This window comes from Dipodomys ordii, unplaced genomic scaffold, assembly GCF_000151885.1.
Source record: "Dipodomys ordii isolate 6190 unplaced genomic scaffold, Dord_2.0 Scaffold58, whole genome shotgun sequence".
NCBI classification, from domain to species: Eukaryota; Metazoa; Chordata; class Mammalia; order Rodentia; family Heteromyidae; genus Dipodomys; species Dipodomys ordii.
The window spans coordinates 6868799-6889225 of record NW_012267274.1 but is presented as its reverse complement, the minus strand read 5'-3'; the positions used below and the strand labels follow the sequence as shown (position 1 = coordinate 6889225).

At 40.2% G+C, this 20427-nt stretch overlaps 1 protein-coding gene across 2 annotated transcripts; it reads right to left on the bottom strand.

The window, feature by feature from the left end:
• Positions 1-6: 6 nt before the first annotated feature.
• Positions 7-20293, bottom strand: Ikzf5 (IKAROS family zinc finger 5 (Pegasus)). 2 transcript variants are annotated; one of them, XR_001175257.1, is made up of 5 exons: positions 20183-20293; positions 8839-9008; positions 6114-6296; positions 3440-4458; positions 7-205 (listed from the first exon to the last, which is right to left on the bottom strand). XR_001175257.1 is itself a non-coding variant. In XM_013021926.1 (4 exons), exons 2-4 carry the CDS (start codon positions 8969-8971, stop codon positions 3515-3517), a joined length of 1260 nt encoding a protein of 419 aa, XP_012877380.1. In that variant the 5' UTR covers positions 8972-9008; positions 20183-20293; the 3' UTR covers positions 2161-3514. The 2 variants fall into 2 exon arrangements, 1 of the variants encoding a protein (XP_012877380.1); XM_013021926.1 differs by lacking the exon at positions 7-205 and having other exon boundaries at positions 2161-4458.
• Between the last annotated feature and the right edge of the window lie 134 nt (positions 20294-20427).

Here is a 20427-nt window from a genome sequence, read left to right as displayed (position 1 = left end):
AAAGTTTTATCTTACCAGATATTTTCTAAAACAATGTGAATTTCCAGAGACTTTGAAATAAAAAAGTCTCAAGACCCATCTGTCAGTGTGGAAATGAGCTGAGTGAGCTGTGCAGTGTGGTGAGGTGGCTCGGCCTTGGAGGCAGCCTTCCTTCCTGCCTGCTGTGCCAGCCAGACCCGCGGGCATGGACGCAGGTTGAAGGGATCTGAAACAAGTAGAAACAGGTTACACACACATGGAACTGTCTTTGTTTTTAACTCCTAATAATAGTTTTCATGGTAAGACATTCTAGACATCCAAACTACAGTAGCCATAAATCTTTTTCTTTTATTAGCATTTTACATACAGATGAGAAAATTACTAAAAAACTAATTTGATACTAGCTTTCAAAAAAGAAAAAAAAGGAAGGTCATACAAAGTGTTATTTTTTTATTTATATATTACAAAAGCAAAGCTTCATTCACAATATGAACTACATACCAGATATAGTTATATCAGCATTAAACTGCTTTCTGGACCCCTAAATAATATAGTGTATTTTACAACCATAATGCAAGATTTATGCATTGCATATAAAATATGTTCTTTACTTAAATCAAAGTACATATTAACGAAAAAAGTTCTAAAAAGCATACACCCTCTAAGACTAATGAAAAAGTCTTTAGCAGGGAATTTTTAATAACGATTAATATTTTTAATAACTCATTCATTTGACAAATATTTTTACAAAACTTTAGGTGAAGTTTACTTTATACTTTAGTAGTAATTCCCTTTGTCAAACAATTCTGCAGATGAATGGTAAACATTTATTTCTAAAATGAAATAGCATTGGAAATACCCAATGGAATTTTTCAAAGTAAAAGTCTAGCCTTCACTTGAATTTCAAGAAGTTGTAGTTATATTACTACATTAGTAAAATCTGAAATAAAATTATTCCCTGTTAATCTCTTCAGTTTCTTAAAAAAATATTAGTGGAGATAAATTATCTACCAACTTTAAAAATCTAAACTTATATGTTCACTGAACAAAAATAAATTTAGTTTCAGAACATTGCCTGTTAACGGCAAAGTACTATAAATAGTGCATGTTAAATTTTTCCTAACTCATTTCTATAAAATACTTGAAGAAAATAAAATGAGGGGAACATATTCAATCTGTAAGGGAAGATCTTAATATCTTTCCATATACAGAAATTAACTCAGGAAATTTAAATAAAGTCTAATCTTAAAAGTAAAGTTCTAAAAAAGTTTCAAAGGTAGATTAGCTTCAGAAATTTTAGTGCATTTACAATTGTAACCTGTAAGCATCAACACCTTTGGGATACCAACTGTGCTCTTTAACTTAGTGGAAAATTACAATTTTTCATCCTAGTTTAATTATGAAAAAAGTCTTTTCCATATTTAAAGTGAACCTTCAAAACATTCATTTTTAATTTTAGGGAAAAATGAACTTGTCACTGTTTGACCCAGAATAGATTAATAAAGCTGGTTTTAAGGAGAGTTCTTCCATTTTTGTACTTGTGTTTGAGGCAGGGTTCTTGCTGCTTTCCAGGCTGGGTTTGAACTCCTTGGCTCTAGCCATTCTCCTGCCTCAGCCTCCTGAATAGCTTAGACTACAGGCATGCACCAACACCCTGCTTCCTCCTCTTTTTTTAATAAACATTTTCATTTTCTGTTCTGGGGTATTGCTTTTATTTGAATAAAACAGAGAAAAAAAGCTCTCAAATGACAACCTGTTTCTTTCTGAAAATTAATAAATACCAGTTTAGTTATGCATTTGGAAAATGTTTCAGTAAAACTAACCTGGGGAGTGAGTGACTTAAGTAAGACTAAAACAACTGCAGAACTTTCAACTACAGAACTTCAGGGTCACAAGGTTTGAGAGGAGAATTACAGTTCAACAGTGCCCTTGAGACAAGCACTCAACACAAGCACTCCTCTTAATGGCTTTCTGGTATTTGAAGGAAGGGCAGAGGACTCCTGAACTTGGCACTTGGGCTTTTTTATGGCCAGATATCATCAATGTTTCTTTTTTACTTAAGAGTAGGGGTCATTTTTGGTTTAAAAAAATGCTTATCAGGATTTTTTAAAATAGAAGTGAATTTGTATTTTCAAGATAAGAACCAAATTAAAAACAAAATTTTTGCAAAGTACAAAGAAACCAGGAGTAAGTAACAATATTTTATTGTTTGACCAAGCTCTCTTCAGAGTAAGCTAGTTATTACACAATATAAAAAACAATAGCCTCCTATTCAAAACGAGTTATTCTAAATCTATTTAGCAAGTATTACTTCTATAAACAAATGCTGTGTTTAAATGTGTTTTATACCCATGTTCACACCTCTTCTCCTTCCTACTAAGGCGACAATTCACTCACAGTTTCTATATAGTACAGTCACTGTACATGAAGACTTTTACAGCTGGAATTCACAGAAACTATTTTTAAGTGGCCAACTCTGAAGAGGAGACCAGGATCTGTCTTTTGTAAATATTTCAACACATTTCCCAAGTGTTTCTATAGCCACCTTTTCTAGGCAGCTACCGGCAATAAATGGATAGAAGGCAGGAAAAGGATACTTTGGAGATTTCTCTGAAGGGCTGCATCTTAGTAGCGCGGATGACTGCCTCGCACTTCTTTGGTCATCAAAGGAATAGGAAGAGTAACAGATTCTCACTACAGTTACCAATCTCACTTGACACAAATGTCAAAATAAACTTAAAAGGTAGACTTAGTTGAAAAGAAAGAAAATCATCCACATTCTAGTGTATTTACCTGTAGTTAAAAAAAATTGGAAGTATAAAAAAATGCAATGAAAAACTAAGACAGTTAACCAACTGGTATTTTAAATACTAAACACAATTGCCAACTTAAGTCTTTAGTTTCATTTCTTTTCAGAACTTTCGCCAGTATTTATAACTTTAAAAGAATGCTTTCATATAGCCCCTTGTAGGAAAAAGGATTTACTACAGTGAAAGAGCTTTATTCTTATCAGTTGAAATGAAACTGATTCGACTTTAAAATATGTGAACTAAATAATACTTCAATTAAGAGCAATTTTAAAGGCAGTTTCTCTACAAACACTGAAATACATTGTGACAGATTTTTAAGAAAAAATATCTTTTTCTGCTACTTTGAAATATGGCAGAAATAACATTTAGCTGTCATGTGTATACTGAAGTATCAAGAGTATGGAAAACCTTGACATCTTTATGGACCATAAGTAAATGTGGGAAAGGTAAATGAACACTTACATTAGGATTATGATTGTATTTCAATCCTCAATTATCTTTAGATGTGAAAGAAAAAAATAGTTATGTGTCCTAATTGTTCTAATAACATAAATAACCCTGACCATATTTTTTTATGAAAAAAAATAAGAAAAAGTTTTCGACCATTAAATTTACATTTTATAACGGATAAACTTTAAGTTAGCACACACCTTATTAGGGATGACCAAAAACAAAAACTCAACTACAAAGCCCCAAGAGGCCAAAGCAAGTCCATGTGACTGTTTTCAGTGTTGGTTATGTTGCCCTCTTGCAAAGTGGCAGGCAAAATCGTACTTGTTTTTACATTTGCATCCACATATATTACACTGGAAAGGATTCTCATAGCCATGACATCCCATATGAATAGTGTAAAGGATATTGTCTGCAAAGTACATGTCACAGTGCTGGCAATGGTGCAGAAGCTGAGGATCCTGGACTGGCAGCGTTGGGGCTGGAGTACTTGGCTGGCTGTTTCCTATGCTGGGAGTACTGGTGTGGGCACTGGGTTCACTGCTTGGCCCTGCCACTGGACTGTAGTTCCTCTGACTGTGTGATGGCCTTGGCTCAGGGCTTGTGGGAGAGGAGCTCTGAGGAATAGTTGCTGACACAGCAGAAACTACTGCTTGGGCAGAGGGCTGCTGAATCATGAAAGGCTTTTCATCAGGGCAGGGAACCACGTCAGGGGATGCAGGGTTTTGGTTTTCAGGTGGCAAACTGGACAACTGTCCTGCTAGGGTGGAGAGCTGATTTAAAGGGTTGTCAACCATAAGTTCTTGAGGGTCTCTTGGCAGGCCACCAGTTGGTGTAGTTTTTGCCATACTTTCATAGGAGTCAGTCTGGATGTTTGGGATTTCATGGGTAAAATCATTAAGGTAGTCTGGCTTCTGAACCACCATGGAAGGTGGACTTAAGTTGATAAGTGCTCTTCTGCTATACCCCAGATTGCTTGTTTTTTTCTGTAAAACTCCCCACATTTTCTTGTTGCTCAAGGAAGACCTGGTACCTTTAATTGGTACCATTTTATGCTTGCGCCTTCGATGATGGGACAGGTTGCTTCGATCACTGCAGCGGAAGGAACACAATTCACATTTGTATGGTTTCTCTCCAGTATGGGAACGCATATGGGCTTCCAGATGACGCTCATAAGCAGATGCAAATGGGCATAAATGACATCTATGAGGCTTCTCACCTGTTTGAACAGAAAAAGTGGAAGAGAAACTGCAAGAATAGCTCATTTATGGAAAATTTCATGTCTGTCCATTCACGGGACTCAGAAATGATAATTAAGTATTCAAATCCAAATAAACCTGAAAATTGAAATACAGCCTAAGGATTCATCAGCAATAATTTGCAATATACACTTAGATTCTATAATTCAATTTAGTATGAATTATGGCTTTAACAGGTATTTGGAGAAAGAAAGGAGCACTAATATTCCCTACATAATGATTGTCCCACCACCAGTAGGCCTTAGTTACATATTCATCTTTGTAAATATTCATTCATAGATAATCACACATGTACACACCCTTTCCTCAAGGAAAAAAAATACAAGAAACTTTTCTTTTTCCTAAAAAGTCCTTATATGAAATAGAAAGCTCCAAATCTAAATGAAGCACCTGGTCAAAATGAGCTACACAACGTATCTCTTCAACACTGCAAGTGCTTCTCTTCTACCTTCCCTCTATTCAGTGGCACTGTATTCAGAACAATGTTAGTTAAAGCTGTTGCCCGAAGACTGCCCAGATACATAAAAGACACACTTGGAAGCTGAGCACTGGTGACTCATGCCTGTAATTCTAGCTAATCAGGAGGCTGAGATCTGAGATCATGGCTCAAAGCCAGCCTGAGCTGGAAAGTCTATGACTCTATCTCCAATGAGCCACCAGAAAACAAGTAGTGGAGCTGTGGTTCAAAGTGGTAGAGAACTAAGTCTTGAGCAAATGAGCTCAGGAACAGTGCCAAAGCCCTGAGTTCATGCTCCACAAACAATAAAAAAATAAAGAACAAAAATCATTTGGCTGGGTGCCAGTGGTTCACGCCTGTAATCCTAGCTACTCAGGAGGCTAAGATCTGAGGATCCTGGTTCAAAGCCAGCCCGGGCAGGAAAGTCCATGAGACTTATCTCCAATTAACCACAGGAAAACTGGAAGTGGTACTGTGGCTCAAGTGGTAGAGTGCTCACCTTGAGCTGAAGAGCTCAGGGTCAGCACCCAGGCCCAGACGTTAAGATCCATGACCAAGCAAAAAAAACCCCACTTGGAATACAACTTGGGGTCCTATTCATCTAACAAGCTGTGAGTATCTGCTATGTACCAGATATCCTGCTAGCTTTAGGGGTACAAGATGGCCTTGCCACAATCTCTGTTCTTAGGAGGCTTCAGGCCATGGAGCACAGAGGGCATCTGGTCTGGTCTGGTCTGGTCTGGTCTTGGAGGAGGGCTGGATATAATCAGGAAGGTTTCTCAGAAGGCTGAGTAGGGTAAAATCTAGGCTTATTAGTAGAGTCTCCAATTGTACAGAAGCTTCCCTGTTTTTGCAGCTGAAGCATTCTCACAGAATCAAGATAATTAGCAATCACTTCCCTAACCTGAGCAGCAGAAAAATAATGAGCAATTATGTGGAACAAGAGGAATAATGTCTGGGGAGGGACCAAGATGACAAGGAGCCCCACTTCCTACTACTTGTATGCTGGTAAGCTGTTGCTTTGTAAAACTAGAGTAACATCCTCACTGATCCTAACCTTACGTCAATCTTCAATTGTTCACAATGAGAATTGGCCTTGCTCTCTCGGTTCCTGTTGCTACCTTAAAGAAATGGCTTCTCCAAATGTTTCTCCATTACCTGTATGAATTCTAATATGTTCAATAAGCCGTGCTGTTCCTTTGCTGGCATAGTTGCAGTACCGACACTTGAGCTTCCCATCAAAGGTCCTTTCAAACCCGTCTACTAACATTCCTGAGTTTTCATCCAGGGAAACCTCAACAGATGGGTGATCCAGTCCATTTTGATCACCATCTGGTCCAGCTATAAACAAAGTATAGAAAAAAAATTACACATCTCAGTCAATTCAATTTAGCATTTTAGTCCTAAGTAGTTGAAAAAATCTTTCATAAATTGAAAACTTACTTCCCCAGTTAAATTCATAAAATATCAGACTTTCTGAACTAATGCTCATTTTTTACAGAAAAGCAGTTTGATATTCTGAAAACTTTTAAGCAGAAGGACCTCAAATTCACACACAAATTGAACCAGTCCTCACGTGCTTTTGAAGACAACATGTAAGGGGACAGAAAGGGAATGGGGATTCATTCAGACTGATGGCAGTACACACAGTGACGCTCGAGGCTAGCTCCTCCGACAATCTTAGTAACCTCTAAAACCCTATTCTCTATGTATTTTAGTTTAAACGAGTTTCCAGCATTCTACTCACCTGACACACGGTCTACATACATTCAAGATTCCATTTAGGGAAACATTCTAACTACACTCATAAAGCAAATACATACTGATACCACTGAATGTTAGGAATTTCAGAGCTAGAAAATGTTTAACTGTCTTCCATCTAAACAGACTGCCTCTTTGCATAAAAGAAGAAACTAAAAGGGTAGATCTCATAAGTAGGAAAAGCAACAAATGTCAGGAACAAAACCCTAGTCTCAAGTCCCAGTCCAGGGACACTAACACATTAGTGTTAGGTGCTAACAGTTTTATTCCTACAGTGACGAGGGGAAAAGAGTTCCCTCCGTTCTGGGAGGATGAGGTACTGGCATGCTCCCATACAAGCCCAGTTTCATGGTACCTTTCACCCTCACCATGAGGGGTGACTGCTTGGGGCAAGTCATATATCCAACATAGACCAATCTGTGTTGGTCAAGGATGACCTCCTTCCACCTATTGCTTTCCCACACCAGTGATGCCCACATTTTAATACATGAGGATTATATTTCTAACCAACTCTAAGATAATGACTGACCCTTGTAATCAGACCCTAGATCTGAAGGCCCTAGGCAGTCTAGATCAGAGGTCAGCAAACTTTTTCTACAGGGACAATAGTAAATACTTCAGGCTCTAACTCTATCACAACTATTCAACTCTGCTACTGTAGCAAAAAAAAAATAAAAAGCAGCTATAGAAAATATGCTATGAAGTGGCTCTGTGGATGAGCACTTACCTAGCACATGCAAAGGCCTTGTAGTAGTTCCCAGCACTGCAAAACCCAAAAGAAAAATAAACCCACAGGAAAAAGATGTAAACAAGTGAGCATGTACGTGTTCTAAGAACCTTTATGGACAATAAAGTTTAAAGTTTTTAATACAATTTTCATGTATCATGATATTATTCTTTTTTGTTTTCTTCAACTACTTTTAAACATAAAAACCATTCTTAGCCAGGTATAGTGGCTCACAGATACCAAGGAGGCAGAGATTGGGAGGACTTTAGTTCAAGGCTAGCCTGACAAAAAAGCCTGTAAGACCACCATCTCAGTCAATAAACTAGGCATGGTGGTGCGTACCTGTCATCTCAGCCGTACAGAAGGCACAAGCAGAAGGAGGCCTCAGGCCAGACCCAGGCAACAAGTATGAAACTCTACCTGAAAATACAGCAAATAAAGGGCTGGGGACATACTTCAAATAGAGTACCTGTCTAGGAAACTCAAGGCCAAGTTCAAATCCAGTACAGAAAAACAAAACACACTTGGGCTTGCAGGCCATACAAAAGTAGCAGCCTAGATAAATCCATGCACAGTAGTTTGCTGACCCTGAACTAGGACAGAAATGGATTTGTCTCCAAAAAAGAAGACTTACCACCAAAGGCACATCAGATCTCTGCTTTCTTTATTCTAGTTTCTCTTCTTGCACAGGTAACCACAGTCAGCCCTTCTTCTTCTTCTTTTTTTTTGTAGGTTGTGGGGCTTGAACTCTGGGCCTAGGCACTGTTCCTGAGCTCTTCAGCTCAAGGCCACTGCTCTACCACTTGAGCCACAGTGCTACTTCCTGTTTTCTGGTGGTTAACTGGAGATAAGAATCTCATGGACTTTCCTGCCAGGCTGGCTTTGAACTGTGATCCTCAGATCTCAGCCTCCTGAGTAGCCAGGATTACAGGTGTGAGCCACCGGCACTCAACTTACTTCCTTCATTTTAAGAGATGAAAAACTAGTTGGGCCTCAGATCTAATCCACAACTCCTGATGGGTGAGCTCTGGGTAGAAAAGCTGATGTTTTTATCCCCTCTGGGTTCCTACAGTCTACTGTTAACAGAATCTGGAGAACAAGGAGGGGATTAGAAACCCTAACCTTCCAACAAACCATCATACATGTTTAGATCATATGAAGTCATTCTACCTTAGCAAGTGTTCAAAAAAGAAGAAGAGATTCCACATATCTTCCAAAGGGGGAAAAAGGGTGCTCTACACTAATGTAGAACATCAGACTCTGGGCAGCACACAAGCATGAGTACACTTATGCCAGGGAATGAGTTAACAGTATGCAGAGGAGCCCACCTCCCTGCACACAAGCATGAGTACACTTATGCCAGGGAATGAGTTAATAGTATACAGAGGAGCCCACCTCCCTGAAGAGCCTCTGCTTCTTTGTCCCCACTAACCGATCCAGAAATCATGTTCACATGGTGGGTCTGCTGAGTCAGGTATTCCTGAAAATCTTTCACAAAGTCCAAAGGCTCTGGTTTCTTTTCACCCATCTTTGCTTTTTTCGCTGAAGTTTGAAGTTCGTTATACCTAGGAGGAAATAAGAAATGGAAACTATTTTGTACCACTTAGGATATAATAAAAAACAGTATATAATAAAAAACAGCAACAAAAACTATTTTGTCTAAGACACTCTACCAAGCAACAGGAATACTGCCTTTCATACCTTAAAAGACATACACAAAATAGTGAAAAGAAAAATAGTTAATAATTTAATTGGGGTTCAGACTCAGTCGTAGCAGATAGAAAATTATAAAGACAGAAAAAAAGAAACTTTGTTTGTAATAGCTAAATGCTGGTAATGACACTATGACCCCCTCCCCTAACAGTGTAATAGGTAAATCAGTTATAGCATGGTCATACAATGGGCACTTCACTAAGATACAAAAGTAATATGAGTCTCACAATCATTGTGTGGAGGGAGAAAAGCAGACAAAGGTTCAAAGTATTAAGATTCCATTTACTTAAAACTGAAGACTGGACAAAGTTATCTCCAATGCTAGAGGCAGAATAGTCTAACTCCTGCCGTGTCCCTAGGCAGCGGTGTCCCTAGGATGCTGGCAGCCCTCCATCTGTTCATCTTGCTGAGGATTTTATACATGTGCTCACTCTAACAATCCACTGGCTCAAACTTAATTATTATTTTATGTGTGCGCTGGTACTGGGCCTCACACTCTTGCTCAGCTTTTTCCTTTACAAGATGATCAGAGGTTTTTTGTTTGTTTTTTGTTGGTTGTGGGGCTTGAACTCTGAGCCTGAGCGCTGTCCCTCAGCTCTTCAGCTCAAGGCTAGCACTCTGCCACTCTTCAGCTCAAGGCTAGCACTCTACCACTCGAGCTACAGCACCACTTCCAGTTTTCTGGTGTTTTATTGGAGATAAGAGTTTCACGGAGTTTCCTGCCCGGGCTGGCTTTGAACTGCGATCCTCAGATCTCAGCCTCTGGAGTAGCTAGTATTACAGGAGTGAGCCACTGGCGCCCGGCCTGATCAGAGGTTTTGAAAAATTATTGCTGTCTTTTTTTCACTGCTTTCTAGAAGCTTTGATGTTACTGAAATTCTATCCTATGAATAGTCCTGGTATTAAGAAAGGGACTTTTCTTAGACTTAAATTTCCTAGTTTATAAACTGGGATAAGAATACCAATTTGGGGCGGGGAAGGTGGCTCAGTGGTAGAGCGCTTCCCTTGCATGCCTGTGGCCCTGGGTTCGATTCCTCAGCACCACATAAGCAAAAAGAAAAAAAAAGCCGGAAGTGGCGCTGTGGCTCAAGTGGTAGTGCTAGCTTTGAGCTGAAGAGCTGAGGAACAGCACCCAGGCCCAGAGTTCAGGCCCCACGACCGGACCCCCCCCAAAAAAAAAGAATACCAACTTGTAGTGCTATCTAAGTTTTGTCCTTAAGTATATAAAGTATTGTAACTTGTATAGCATACGGTAAGCCTTCAGACAACAGTAACTGTTTTTATAAATGTTATTTTTGCAACAACAACAAAAAACAAAACCAAAAGAAACCTATACTTTGGATTAAGAAATTCCTCATTGTCCCAGTTTAAAAGATTTTTACTTTTTCAATCAGTTCAACAGCTTGGCTGGAAAATATGTTCAACCTCTCTGCCCGTTAGTTCAATGAAACAAACACTAGCCACCTTAGTCTAACTCATATAACCTAATGTGCAGTTTCCTAAACCTGTCTCTTCCTATTTTATTTTGAGGTCACTTCCTTAAATCATCTTGTTTTACTCTGCCTCAGCTTTCTCAATCTTTTGGATCACTGCTGGAGTGTGTGTGTGTGTGTGTGCATGTGTGTGTAAGAGTATTGAAACTTGAATCTAGGGCTTCATACTCTGTTTTCTTGTTCAAAGCTGGTGCTCTATCACTTGAGCCATCTCTCTAGTCCGGCATTTTGCTGTTAATTGGAGATGAAATCTCATGGACTTTTCTGCCTGGCTATATTTGAACAGAGATGATCCCCTAGGTCTCAACCTAGGTACAAGCCTTTGAACAACTGAGTTGTTTTCCTGTCTTAGCATGTTCCCTTGAAAAAGTTCTCTATCATTGTATTACTTTTTGTTTTGTTGGCTACAATTGATTCTGCTCATTATCTATCCTTTAAATTTTTCCCAATGGAAAACCCTCCTGGATTGAGACAATGAACATTATGAAAATGGCAATACTGCCAAAGGCTTTGTACAAATTCAATGTAATACTCATCAATATCCAAACCTCATTCTTCAATGAAATTGAAGAAGTAATCCAAAAATTCATATGGAACAATAAAAGACCCCAAATAGCAAAAACAATCCTTAGCAGAAGGAACAGTGCTGGAGGAATATCAATACCAAAACTTCAAACTCTATTACAAAGCCATAGCAATCAAAACAGCTTGGTACTTGCACAAGAACAGACCTGAGGACCAACAATAGAACAGAAAACCCAGAAATGAACCCGCAGACCTATAGCTACCTAATCTTCAATAAGGGAGCCAAAAAAATAGGATGGAAGAAAGATAGACTCTTCAATAAATGGTGCTGGCAAAATTGGTTCAACACCTATAAAAAACTAACGTTAGATCCTTATATATATCACCCTGCACCAGAATCAACTCCAAATGGATCAAAGACCTCGAAGTAAAAAACAGACACCCTGAAAACATTACAGGAAGGAATAGGAGAAACTCTAGGGCTCCTTGGCACAGACTGAAATTTTCTTAATAAAGACCCAGAAATACAACAAATCAAAGAAAGGTTGGACAAATGGGACTGCATGAAATTGCAGAGCTTCTGCATGGCAAAGGACATAGTTAGCAAGATCAATAGAAAGCCCACGGACTGGGAGAAGATCTTCACTAACCATACAACAAACAAGGGCCTCATAATCTAAAATATACTTAGAACTCAAAAATTAAATCCCCTGAGCTGGAAAGGTGGCTCAGTGGTAGAATGCTTGCCTTGCATGGATGAGGCCCTGGATTCGACTACTCAGCACCACATAAGCAGAAAAAGCCAGAAATGGTGGTAGAGTGCTAGCCTTGAGCTGAAGAGCTGAGGGACAGCACTCAGGCCCAGAGTTCGGGCCTTACAACGACAAAAAAAAAAAATACCCCCCCAAAACAAACCCTCCAAGAAACAACCACCCCATTAATAAGTGGGCTAAAGACTTCAAGAGAGACTTCTCTGAAGAAGAAGAAGAAGAAGAAGAATGGCCAATAGATACATGAAGAAATGCTCTACTTCTCTGACCATACAAGAAATGCAAATCAAAACATTGAGATTTTACCTCACCCCAGTTAGAATGGCAATAATCAAGAAATCTAGTAACAACAGATGCTGGAGGGGATGTGGCCAAAAGGGAACACTACTGCACTGTTGGTGGGAGTGTAAACTTTTTCAACCACTCTGGAACGCAGTGTGGAGGTACCTCAAAAGACTATACATAGAGCTTCCCTATGACCCAGAAACCCTACTTCTGGGCATTTACCCAAATGACCACAAACAAGGCCAGACTAAAGCTACCAGCACAAGTGTTTATTGAAGCATTATTCACCATAGATAAGATATGGAACCAACCCAGATGTCCCTCAGTAGATTAATGGATCAAGAAAGAAAAATATATATGTGTGTGTATATATATATATATATATATATATATATATACACATGGAGTTCTATACTTCCATTAGAAAGAAGGACATCGCCCCATTTGTAAGGAAATGGAAAGACTTGGAAAAAAATCACATTAAGTGAAGCAAGCCAAACCCAAAGAAACATAGGTCCCATGGTTTTCCTTATTTGCAGTAATTAGTATATGTCTAGAATAAACTTAGCAGATGAACAGAACAGCTCAATAGTTATGGACACATGACCATATAAAATGATGCTAAGGAAAATGAACTCCAATTCATGAACACAAGAGGTTTTTCTTTCTTGTTGTTGGTTTTAATGTACTATGCGATTTTCTGTTTTTTTTGTATGTTCTTCCCCCTATGGTATATCCTCTGCTGTCACTGTATTTGATTTAGGTTCCCTGGTATTGTATTTATGTTTATTGGAATTAGGGAAGGGAAGGGGAACAACAGAATGGTGAGACAAAGGACAAGGGGGAACCAATGCAACAGCAATATACAGAAGACAAGAAGTTGGAAATGAACTGTACAACTTGGGGGAGATTGGGGAGGAGGGAAAATAGAAAACTGAGGGAAGGGGGTAAACAAGACTGACAAGAAATGTACTCATTACCTTACTTATGTTCTGAAACCCCTTTATACATCACCTTGACAATAAAAAAAAAATCCCAATGGTTAGAAAACATGAGCTGATCAGCTTCAATGAAAAGATAATCAAGAATAAATTACTAATTAAAAAACAAAGAGGAAATGAAAGTAAAGGAACTATTAGGGATGCGGGAAGGGAAAAAGAGGAGGAAAAATAAGAAATCAAAATACATTACATGCACATGTAAAAATATAATGAAACATTTTATGTTGTAAAATCAACATTCAGTCATACACACAGAGAGAACGAGCGAGGGGAAAGAGAGAGAGCACACACACATGTGAAAACACACCTAGAAATTTTTTTTCTTTCCATTATGGAGGGTTTGAACTTGGTTCATGATAAATAGGTAGGTGCTCTACTTAAGCCACGTACCGAGTCCTTTTTTTGCTTCAATTAGTCTTCAGATTTTTCTGCATGGGCCAGGTGTTAGACAGCGATTCTTCCTATCTCTGCCTCCTCCATTCTTAGGATTGCAAGTGTGCATCATCACAACCTATATTGTTTGTTGAGATGAACAATGTGCCTAGCCTAGCCTCCAATGGTAATCCTCCTGCTCACTACCTCTAAGTAGATGGAAGTACAGCAGTACACCACCATTCCCAGCCAAGATATCATTAAATTGTAAAAAAAAAAAAAAATAAGATCATATCAACTGTTTGTTTTCTAATTATAAAAGCTGTAATTAAGAATGAAATTCTAGTATTCACATTCCAATTTTGTACTGCTTCTTACCAGCCAATTCATATTGAAAGACCCCAGACTCCTGGGATACTTTCGTTTGTGGGAAGGCGCCCCAGAAACTCAGACTCCAGGCCGGGAGATGCAACAAGCAAGAGGAGTTTATTTGACTTTTGCGCAAACGGTCTCTCTGCCCCGGTCAGTCAGAGAGCCCTGAGCAGTGGTTACAGGCATTTTTAAAGGCAAAATCCACAAGATTAGCATATAACACCAGGTGTCCCTGGGATTGGCCCATTTAAAAGTCACTATGTACTCCAGCAATCATTTTTATTATGCGGGGAAGTTTATAACACTCTTTGTAAAAACGAATGGCACGGGTGATTTAAAGGAGGTAGTCACTCTGGGAGTAAGAGTTAGGGGAGTTCACATAGTAACAGGCTTGTGATTGATTAACATTTGGCCTACTTTGCTGGACTTGCCAGGTGGTACTTATCTTGGGTCCTTATCTTGGGTCCTTATCTTGGGTCCCTATCTTGGGTCCCTATCTTGGGCCCCATTTAGCCACTTAGGGAATTTTCAAACAGGAACTAGAAAACACATATACCTGTTGGTTCTTTATCTATGACCACAGACCTTGTCCCCGGCCGGCATCAGGGCTCCGAGAGACTTTTTACTCAATTCCTTATTTCCAGAAGGGAGGAGGGTTAGTGCTAGGGCGAGCAAGTTTACAAAAGCGAAATCAGCAGTTAGCAATTGTAAAATGTAATTCTAATTTTTAATCTTTCAATATAAAACCTAATATAGCTGCCCCCTGAAAATGTCTGAGTGTACTTGATAGGCTTCAATAAACAATAATAAGCCTTACCAAATTTTGATTAGACACCTAACATTGCAAAACACACCAGTAGGATTGCAGGAAGAAAGCAGAAGGAAATAGTATTTTTATACCTCCATCTCAAGCTTAAGAACATAAAGGAACCCAATTACAGAGGATGGCTGACATATTTTGACAATTGGGGTTATCATCACATTGTCACATTAGAAATTTCACTGTGTTCCTTGCCATAAATTGTACACTGCTTTTCAATTATGTATGATGGGCTAAAGGAAAAAAAGGATATCAACAAAACAAGAAAGTCAACATTGTAAACATAAAGAAAAGCTCTTCTCAAATTAGAACTTCAGATATATTGAAATGGTGTTAACCTCAAACACCCTGCATGGTTTAAAATTTTGATGTAAGTTCATTTCTAAGCAACTGTGTACCACCTTCATCACATCTATCACATATACTCAAGGCAAAAGGCAAATCAGGCAAGGCATCTGAAGAGCTCTAGGCTAGGGAACAAACTCATAAAAATGAAAGGAACCTGGACACTGGTGGGTCATGCCTGTAATCCTAGTTACTTGGGAGGCTGGGATCAGAGGATAATGGCTCAAAGCCAGCCAGGGCATGAAAGTCTGTGAGATTCTTATCTCTAGTTAACCAGCAAAAAGAAGTAAAGCTGTGGCTCAAGTCCTAGAGCACTAACCTTGAGCAGAAAAAGCTCAGGGACAGTGCCCAGTCCCTGAGTTCAAAGCCCCAGGACCAAGACACAAAAAAAGAAAAAAATTCTTTAGCTCTTTAAAATAAAGCTTCCTCCATCTGAAGTCAGTATTTCTAAGCACAATATATTTTCAACTCTGAAAATATTGTCATTAATTTTAATAATATTAGTAGTTGTAAAAAGAAAATATAGGTTTTTCTATCCAAATCATCTTCCTGTCCTTATAATCAGAACTCAGAAATGAAAGTTGAATCTAAGAACTCTACATGTAGATGCTACTAAAGCACTGATGAATTAAAAGCTTTGCAAATATAATAACTATACACATTTTGTCAGTTGTAAGTAATCCAAAGATGACTTAAAGTATATAGGGGATCTGGGTTTGGCAATCTATGCCTATAATTCCAGTAACTGGGAAGCTGATGTAGAAGTGCCACTCAAGACTAGTCTACACAACACAGCACCTATTAAAAAATACTAATATGGGAGGAAGTGTATAAATTGTAAGTAAATCCTACTCCATTTTATGTAAGGGACTTGAGTGTCCTCATATTTTAATATCTACAAGTCCCAGAACCAATCCCCATGGAAAACTGAGGGACAAATTTAAGAAATACTCAGCAGCTAGGCACCCATGGCTCACGTCTATAGCTACTCCGAAGGCTGAGATCTGAGGATCACAGTTCAAAGCCAGACCAGGCAGGAAAGTCCATGAGACTCTTATCTCCAATTAACCACCAGAAAACAGGAAGTGGCACTGTTGCTCAAATGGTAGAATGCTAGCCTGAGCTGAAGAGCTCAGGAACAGTGCCTAGGCCCAGAATTCAAGCCCCATGACCAACAAAAAAAGAAAAAAAAATACTCAGCAAACTAAAATTTTATTCAATGGTATCTTTCCAACTGGCCATGAACATTATACTCTGTGGAGTCTGCTGGCCAAAAAATTACTTACACAAATTGTTACTGTATAGAACTATGCCATCTGGAAAACAAATACTGAAGCATTCTCCAATACAGATTTTAATGGTATATCCAAACCAGATCTACTCTTTTTGCTGATATTGCTACAAACCAAACATGTGTCCCTAAAATGCATGTGTTGAAATCCTAACCTCCAAGATGATCTGCGCCTTTGGATAACTGGATTGTAAATGTGGCGTTCTCTGCCCAGGGTTGGTGACCATATCAAAAACAGAGCTTCCTCTCAGCTTTCTGCTATGAAGGGATATCTAGAAAGCAGGCCTTCCCTGGACACCAAATCTTCCAACGCCTTGAGCTTAAACTCCCTAGCCCCAGAACTCTAAAAATAAATATCTGTTTAAACCAGTCTGTGGCAATCTCTTAGCCTGAACTAAGACAGATATCTGATTATATCAACCAAAGAGAAAAATTATTTTCAAGCCTTATGATTAAAACACAGGCAGTAGAGAAAAAAAGGGATATCTAAGAATTAAGTGGTTTTTTGTTATTTTGTTGCCGGGCAGTAGTAGGATTTGGACTCAGGGCTTTATACTTCCTAGGCAGGACCTCTATTTACTGACTCAAAATCTCAAAAATTGTTTTTTCTTTTTCCCTTCCTTCCTCCTTTTCTATTTTCTCTCCCCTTCTCTCCTCTCTTCATTGTCTTCCCTCCCCTTCTCTCTGTTATGGTAGTACCAGAACTTGAGCTCAAGGCCTTAAGCTTCCTGGGCCTGCTACTTCAGCTGAGGCTTTATCACTTCAACCACACCTCCAGCCTAAGAAGAACAAGAAAATCTCTTTACATTCAAGAAAGTGATTTAAACTATTCTACAACTTTCCTGATCTCTCTGAAAAAAGAATTTACCCTGTATAAAGTCCTCTGGTCTGTCTTCTTCTCATATCTGAAATGTTGTTGGAAAGTATGTGCATACATGCAAACAGACATGTGTGTGATATATACACATATTCATTATGGGCACACACACACAACATCTCTTAATCAGGAACTAATTAGCTACAACAAATGGTACTTAGGCTGTGAATTATAAAACAATTGCAGCAGAGGTAAGATAAGAACCAAAAACAGGCTTTTTAACATACCCCACAAACTGTGGAAGAATTTAGTGAATAGCACCACTTCATTTACCTGATGCTTTTTGAGAAGTGTTTAGATTGAAGAGTTACAAATGAAAGATTTACAAATGATAAGGAAGAATATTTAGCAACTAATTTACTATACAATAACAATTTGTAGGTCTGGCAGACCTATACAAAGAAAGTTTCTAGAGTCCAACAGATGTGTTTACTTCTATTACCTAATAATTATGACCAGATTTATTTCCAAGGGAATACTTACTGAGAAGGCTGACAAGTGAGGTGGGGTTTGTGTGGGCCTTCAAAAAAGAATAGAAAACAATTCTTGATTTCCTAATTATCAAAAATTCCTTGAAGGCAAAAATAAAAAAGGAACATTGTACTGAGGCTCTGAGAAATCCAAACACAAAAAAGTAAAACACAAATAAAACCATTTTGGAGGAAATCCAAAAGAAGAACTATGTAATCGAATCTTGCACCACCAATCAGTTCCACCTTTTTCTTTAATTACAACATTAATGAAATGTAGCACAGTCAAAATATACACTGGAGATACACCAGGGGACTCCTCCAAAAGGTTATGGAGAAAATTTCAACTGAAACCAAAGTCATACAAAGGTCTAAAACCTTATTAGCATCTTCAGGTTAAATGAACTAGTAAAACGATGTGTGCCAATCTTATCATTGTTAATGGCTGAAAAGATCTACGTAAAAAGATAACCAAGGAACAAAGCAAAGCAATAGCCTCAGGTCAGCAAGAGCTCCATAGGAACACCCCAAAATAACAAGCATGTGTCATTCTCATCTTGTTACTGGTGATTTCTGAAGACTATTTTTTTTCATATTTCAAAAACTTTTCCAAAGCTAAAATTTAACATTACAGCAAACTTTTAACTGGGTCAGGTTTAGTACACACGAACAGCTATAGTTGTATAAAAACAATTCCCTAACCCTATATTACAGAAATACCTGTAACAATGAAAAAAACAAACCCCCAGTACACCCAACAAGTCTATCTCTGATCTCATCTTCCCTACTCTTTCATAATACAACAGTTATAGTTTGCTAGGAAACACTGGGCCAGAAAGGGAAAAGATCAAACATTTCAATTCATTGCAACCAACTTCCAAGAATATATATTAGTATCTAGCTGTGTTGAAGATACAACATAAAATAAAATGAGAATTTTAAAACTGTTAGTCTAGGTGTTTCAAAATGAGGTTTAGGAAGCTGAATTGAGACTGAAAGGGAGGCTAATGGGATGGAATGGATGACGAAAAAGGGAAAGCGGGACAAATACAGTCAGAATTCTCATAGGTATGTGATAACGGAAGTGAGGAAATGTGGGGGGAAAGGGGATGGGAGAAATGGCAAATGGAAAGGCTCCCATAGCTCACAAGCCTGTAGTCCTAACTACTCAGGAGGCTGAGATCTGAGGACTGTGCACTGAAGCTGGCCTGAGTGGGTAAATCCATGAGACTCTTTTCTCCAACTATCCACAAAAAAAAAAAGAAAAGAAAAGAAAAGGAGGAGGAGGAGGGAGGAGGAGAAGCAGCAGCAGCAACAGCGGCAGCAGCAACAGCGGCAGCAGCGAAGGTGTGTCTCAAATAGCAGAACTCAAGCATTGAGCGAAAAAGCTAAAGGACAGCACCTAGACCCTGGGTTCAAACCCCAGTACCGACCCCTCAAAAGAAAGAGGGAAAAGAAGAGACGAATGGACAATGCTATTAAACTGTAACCCACTGTACAATCATTTAACTTTTAGCAAATATATGCATAATATGTAATCATATACATATGTGTATAACACATTATACATGCATACGCACACATAACATGCATACGTGTTATTGTAGATACGTACACATTTGTGTACCTGTATATACACGCGTGAATGTCTATGTAGAAGTTCAGATACACAAGTGTACACATGAAAGTTTCGTTTCGTTTCTTCCAAACTTTCTGAGTTTCCCAGACTTTTCCCCGCCAGGGTGCCTTTATGTCTTCCCTCACCTGTCATTCCCTTCCGGGTTCTAACTGGCACACGATGGGATCTCTAAGCGAGCCACGAGATCCCTGGAAGCTACACCCCGTTAGACTTCGGTGCGTCCGGGAGAGACGGGCTTACGCGCTGCGCGGGGCGCAGACGCCCGTCGGGGCCCCAGTGCCGAGAGGTGTGGGCGGCAGCGTCCCCCCAAATCGCCGGAGTCCCCCCGGGACGGGGCGCGCGCGCCCCAGGGACGGACCCTGGCGGGCTCAGGAGACCCAGAGCCCGGGGTGACAAAGCCCGGCGTCGGGGCGACGTCCGCCTCGGGACCGCGAGCACCGCGCTCGGCCGGCCCCGCCCCGGCGGCCCCGAGGGGACACACACGGGGGGCGCCCCCGCCCCGCCGCCGGTCACGGCCGGAGGCAGCCCCGGGCTCCGGCCCGACGGCGCGGGCGCGCAGGCGTTACTCCCCGGGACGCCCGTGGCCACGGGCACCCCAACGCCCCCGAGCGCCCGGCCGCGCAGGCTCCGGGTCGCGACCCCGCTCGCCAACGGGCCGAGGCTCGGACGGCGCCCGTCGGCCCGCGGCGAAGCCGGTTCGGGCCTTCCTTCGGTCCTGCCTGGCCAACCGCGGCCTCGCCGTGCGACCCGGCCACGGGCTACTTACGTCCTGACAACCACTCCGAGTCACCCCCACCGCCTGGTCCAACGCCGCTGCCGCTGCAACCGCCTCGGACTTCGTCACCGTCGCAGCCGCCGCCGCCGCCATGTTTGTTGTGTCTCCGGCTCCCTTCCCGCCCCCAAGCCTTGCCCAAGTCTCGCGTGAGTAAGGCATAGGGCGCAAGCCGCGGAGAGGGTGGTATGTCTCTCCTGGGGTTCCGTAGGCGCGAGGGGGCGGGGTCTAGGAAGGAG